At 33.4% G+C, this 5,654-nt stretch overlaps 1 protein-coding gene across 2 annotated transcripts; it reads left to right on the forward strand.

Moving 5' to 3' along the window:
• The first annotated feature begins 1,763 nt into the window (after positions 1 to 1,763).
• Positions 1,764 to 4,706, forward strand: LOC107950618 (nuclear pore complex protein NUP35). Of its 2 annotated transcripts, none has more exons than XM_016885499.2 (4): positions 1,764 to 1,990; positions 2,479 to 3,076; positions 3,565 to 3,676; positions 4,161 to 4,706. In XM_016885499.2, the coding sequence occupies exons 2-4, from the start codon at positions 2,499 to 2,501 to the stop codon at positions 4,464 to 4,466; spliced, it is 996 nt and encodes a 331-aa protein (XP_016740988.1). In that variant the 5' UTR covers positions 1,764 to 1,990; positions 2,479 to 2,498; the 3' UTR covers positions 4,467 to 4,706. The 2 variants fall into 2 exon arrangements, with proteins under 2 accessions (XP_016740988.1, XP_016740989.1); XM_016885500.2 differs by having other exon boundaries at positions 1,819 to 1,990; positions 2,497 to 3,076.
• The last annotated feature ends 948 nt before the right edge of the window (positions 4,707 to 5,654 follow it).

A 5,654-nucleotide genomic window follows, 5' to 3' on the forward strand; every position in this document is an offset into this window, starting at 1 on the left:
TGTCATAATATACTTCTCAATGTTGACATAACTCAAAATTACCCTTTTTATCATTTATTTCCTTATTTACTATATCAAGAATATTATCTTACTTTCTTACTGTAGTAATTTCTTTTTTGGTATTACAATCGACAATGTTCATTTTCTACAAAACAAATAATTTCAAAACAACAAATTGTGTTTTCCAAAATTCAACTTTCTAATAATTTCCGCTGCAAAGTTATTCACTTTTAGAAGAATGTAAACAAACAACGTTTTCAATAAAACAACTAAGTAAGATATGCTTTCAAATAAACCGAGTTTTTGTGTAAATAGAGTTTACAATGTTTTACATAACATCTCCAGATTTGGCTGTAACTTCTAGGTCGGGTTTGGGGTGTTACACCTGTTTTCTCTCCTCATGATGATGATTAGAGCAGCTTTTTAAGTTTGCATTTTTCATATCATTGTTCATCATATTTGCACTATTACTTAAGTAGCCATAGACATAGGAAATGATCAAAAGTAATAGTGCAAATGTGATGAACAATGGTATGAAAAATGCAAGTTAAAAAGCTACTCTAATCATCATCATGAGTAGAGAAAGGAGGTGTCGAAGGAAAATGAGTAAGGAGATATGTCATTTGCATCTCTAATGTCGACAACCGAGAATTAACATCATCTCAATGAGATCTAAACTCATCTTAAAGTCCCGAACATCACTACTTAAGGAATGTAGAGTGTCAAGGATGGCAATGTTGATATCGGACGAAGGTTGAACAACTTGAGAGGAAGAAGCAGGAAAAGCAACATGTTTTCCTTAAAAATATGAGATTTGTATCAATGTTTTAATTCTATTAGAAATAAATATATAAATAAATTTTAATTTTATTAGACATTCACATAAAGTTTTTTTTAAGTGTGAATATATCCAATTACTTGAGCATTTTTGACTACATGTGTAAGAAACTAATTGATACACATTTTTTAATAGGATATACTTATATTTTAAAAAAGAAACTTTACTCATATAATTAATAAAATTAAAATTTATCTATATATATTTACTTTCTAAAATATATATTTTTTATTTTTTATATATTGTAAAAAATATGAATAGAATTAAAACATTGGGACACATCTTATATATATATTTTAAAAATAATTTTTATATAATTTAGAAAAATCGATATGGTTTTCTATATTCAATTTGTACTTATTTAAAGGGAATTTCTTTTTTAGAATTCCAAAATCTCATTCTAATAAAATGTTTTAAATATTTTTTGAAATTTTTTTATTTTATCTAATGTTAATGTGGAGTGTTATATTAATATTGTTAACGATTACATTAATATTGTCATTAGTGGAGTCAGGGGTTGACAAGGGCCTCGACCCCCCTAAAATGATTATTTTTTTCATTTAGGTCTTTTATAATTTATAAAATTTTAAATTAGTAATGATAAAATTACACTTTAACCCCCTAAAACGATAAAAATTTGATTTAGTCATTTAACAATTACAAATATATAAACTATTAAAATAATAATATTACATTTTTACTATCGTAAAAATATATAATTTAATTTTGATTCATCCAACACAAATTTTTGACTCCACTACTAAATATTATAACAGTTAAAAATGAAAAATATTAATCAAATAACTTAATTAATACAATTTAAATTTTTTTAAAAAATTAATTAAGCGCTTTCTTCACGAAGGGTTTTATTCATCAAAATTCAGGTGTTCATGTATCATTTAGCCAAAAATTAAAAACAGGGCAAAAGGCACAAGTATCTTAAAGTGCGAAAACAACCTCAATGAGCGGAAAATTGAAGGACATTTACGTCATTTGAAGCTAACTCAAACAGTATTGAAATCCAAAATTTGAAATTTGAATACTACAGGGTTTAGGGTTTCGAGTATAAAATTCGTTTCACAGTTGATTTGAAAAGAGCTCCTCTGCCTTTCAGTTTTGGGACAATACCAGTAGACCTCAACTCAACTCAAGGTACTCTCGCTTTTTCTCTTTTCTTCTCTGTTTAACTTTATCTTTAATGTCGATGAAAATCTTCGTTAAGGAAATTGTGCTGCAAAAATGGTATATGTGGGACATAAGTTTGGTTTCCGAGAAAGGGAAATTGAAGAAAAACAAAAAAGCACGTTAAGCTATTGGTTCTTCTTCTTTTTTCTTTGAGGACAACGGAAATAAATCCGAATAAAAGCAAAAACGATGTTTCTTTAGCTTTGGTTCTTTTGGCCTAAATTAATAAAGCTTTTCTTGATGAATAAATCAATCAATCAAGCTTTATAGTAAATTTTTTTAATAAAATTCTCAGCAACCAAAATGCGTAGAGAGTAATTAAGATGTATTATTTGTTATTTAATTTTCTGTTGATAAATTTGGTCGATGTTGAGTTTCCTGAAATTGAATCTTAGATAGGCTAGTTAAGTTGGTAAAGGCAATGACATGATATTTATACTGAACTCTTTTTTAAGTGCTCATATAATCGAAAGAAATGAGCACTGTAGTTCATAGAACTCCAAAATCGGGGAGACAGTCATTGTTTTACCAAGATTTGGCGTCACCGATCTCTGCCCGGAGAGGGAAATTCTCTAGTCCTGGTCAAGCGGCTGCTGTTTCAGCTTTATGGCAGGAGAATTTTGGAAGTTCAGATCTTCCACCTCCTCCTATGTACACCTTGGAGGACCGTTCAGATTTTTCTCCTGAATCTCGTATACTGGATTATCCTATGTCTCCCGAAATCAAGTCAGACCCAAAAAGCCCAGTTCAAAGTTCTGGACATGACTTCTCAACTCCAGCAAAGAGCAAGTCAGGGGCTAGCACTTCATTCGCTATACTTAATGGGCAGCAGAATCAGCAGAGCCCAGCAAGTTTGAGTTGGTGGTCACCCGCAAAGAATAGTAGTAGTAATGAGCAGGATGACAAGGGAAAGGGTTCTCCTGTTGAGGGTGTCGTTCAACCTGGTGCTCTTATCACACTTCCGCCTCCGAGGGAAGTTGCTAGGCCTGAGATACAAAGAAATTCTGTACCTGCAGGCAATCTGGATGAGGAAGAATGGGTTACAGTTTATGGGTATGCTCCTTGCTACTTCCTTGTTCTACTTAATAATTGGCATGTTTGTCTTGTGGTCTTCTAGCAATTTCTGGAGTAAATATTTCTTGTATTATTTAAGCAGCCACTTCTCTGCATTTTGAATCCCTTTTTATCATTTTTCACATTGCCAAATTTTTACCCATTTATGTCAGGTAAAATTGTAATTGTTTAGATGTTGTTTGCTTAAATGTTGTAGGAACTGGTATTGTCTAATTTCTTTATTGACAATAGTACACTTCTTTCTTGGTTTCTTTGGGTACTATCCTCTGAACTGCTATTTGCAACTTCTAACCTTGTATAACTCAGCAGCGATTTGAACTTATAACTTCCTTGGTGGTGACTTCCATCTCTTCATGTTTCTCTGTTTAGTAGATCAAACTTAACCTAAACATTTGGGTTAAACTCATGGTACAGTCATGTTCTTATATGTATGCAAGACCTGACTTCAATATTCGCTTTCTTTCCAGATTTTCTCCTGCTGATACAAATTTAGTTTTGCGAGAGTTTGAAAAGTGTGGTGTGATATTGAAGCATGTTCCTGGTCCAAGGGATGCTAACTGGATGCACATTCTCTATCTGGTAAATCTTCTTTCTCACAATCCGAAATACTACCTGTTAATGCTATTTCGTTACAAGTTTTAATTTTCTCTGGTTATCTATCTTGTTGGTCCCTTTTTGCAGACTTTTGTTCATTTTGTGTTCTTTATTTGTTGCATGCATGCTATCCATGCTTGTGGAATTGGTATGTAATCCTAATGATAGAAAAAGTAATCCAGCTGGATGTTAATATAAAAGAGGATTGCTGTTCACTGAGAAATAAGTTCGAACATAAATTTCTGACCCTTCTGTGGTTTAAACATATTGCCTTCCTCGATCAAAGCTGGAATCGTATTGGCTAAATATCTCTATGGATTTTGCTGAAACCCAAACCTGATAGAACTTTTGCTTTTCGAAGATGGGCTGTGATCTTTTGATCTTATTTATGTGTTTAGTTTAGATTTTAGCAAAATGTATTTTCATTTTTTTGATAAAGTCTAATAGTTGCTTTTGTTTTTTGGTGCAGAACCGATCTGATGCTCAGAGAGCTCTCAGCAAGAATGGAATGCAAATTAATGGAGCACTAATAATCGGTGTGAAGCCAGTAGATCCGATGCAACGTGAGGCTCTAAATGAAAGAATTAATAATCAGGGTTTCATGACTTTGCCTCCACCATCAAGTGGAACACCAGAGCTGAGCAATTTCCGACCATCTCGCCCATACTATCTTCAAAATGGCAATACCAATGCACGACAATCAGGAAGCGCTGCTATTGCAAACCCTACAAAATCACTAGGGACCAAAATCATGGAATACATGTTTGGATATTAGAAAAATAAAAAGCTGTTTTTGGTCACTCACATGCCCTTTGTTCTATTTCATAATTGTTGGATGGTGTTCCTTCTAGATATTCATGGAGGACATACGGTTATGTCCTGAACAAAGGGAAATGCAATTGATTGTGTTGTAATTGCAGTTGTAAAAGACTAGAAAACCAAGTGTCTTGAACTTTTGGTTTGATACGATTCAAAAGTGCGTGAGCTATATAATTCAATTTTTGCTTTGATACAATCTTTGGAATAATTTTGGCTAAGTTGGTGAAATGTGCATGCCTTTACATTTATAGTGACGAGCCTGATACCTTATGTTAGTGTTTCCCCAAAAATGGGGACTTCACTCCCACCCAAATTGAGGTTTTTTTCTTTGGGGATGTACCCACGAGATATTGCTTGTCTCATGGTTAGTGACAATTACTCATTGTGTGCGAGGCATCCTGAAACAGCGGAACACCTATTCCGGCATTGTGAAATCAGCAAGACATGTTGGAATCTGAGTAGTAACTGGTATCAGTCGCAAAAATCATTGCTATATTGAAATGAAAGTTTTCACAAGAATCATCTGATACCTATGTATATGATATTTTATTCTTTATTCTGGGAAATTTGGCTTTTGGGGATGTTATGATTGGAACCGGAAATCCAAGATAGAAAGGAGAAGCAGAAATCAAGAAAAGAAGAGGAAAATCAGAGGAGAAAAGTGTGCTGACAGTTTTCCATTCCTAACCAATACTGCAATTACATGATATATAAGGAAAAGAAATGAAATATCTGGTAGTTAGGAATAATAGAAAAACAAACAATACGGTCATCCCTTGAAATGCTCTATTTCACTTAAACTTGATGTGCACCGTTTCACTAACTTGTTCTCGATATTGACCTTTAGCCTAATTAAAATTAGCCCAATTGTTTCTTAATTTGACCCACTTTCCTCCTCGAAAAAGATCCTTGTCCTCAAGGATCTATATGAGGGTAAATCTCCTTCAACTATTGTAAGGATTCCCATGTTGCATCCTCTGGAAAGGAATTCTACTAAAACTTCAGTTGTGGCCACATTTCCATGCTTCACCATCCTTTTGTCCAAAATTATGATAGGCTCTTTAGCGCAAGTTCCATGGTTGTTCACCATTGGCGGAGAGGCTTGGACAGGAGCAGCTCCAACATGTTTCTTAAGCTGAGAAAC

This window comes from Gossypium hirsutum, chromosome D03 (genome assembly GCF_007990345.1).
Source record: "Gossypium hirsutum isolate 1008001.06 chromosome D03, Gossypium_hirsutum_v2.1, whole genome shotgun sequence".
Lineage (NCBI taxonomy): Eukaryota > Viridiplantae > Streptophyta > Magnoliopsida > Malvales > Malvaceae > Gossypium > Gossypium hirsutum.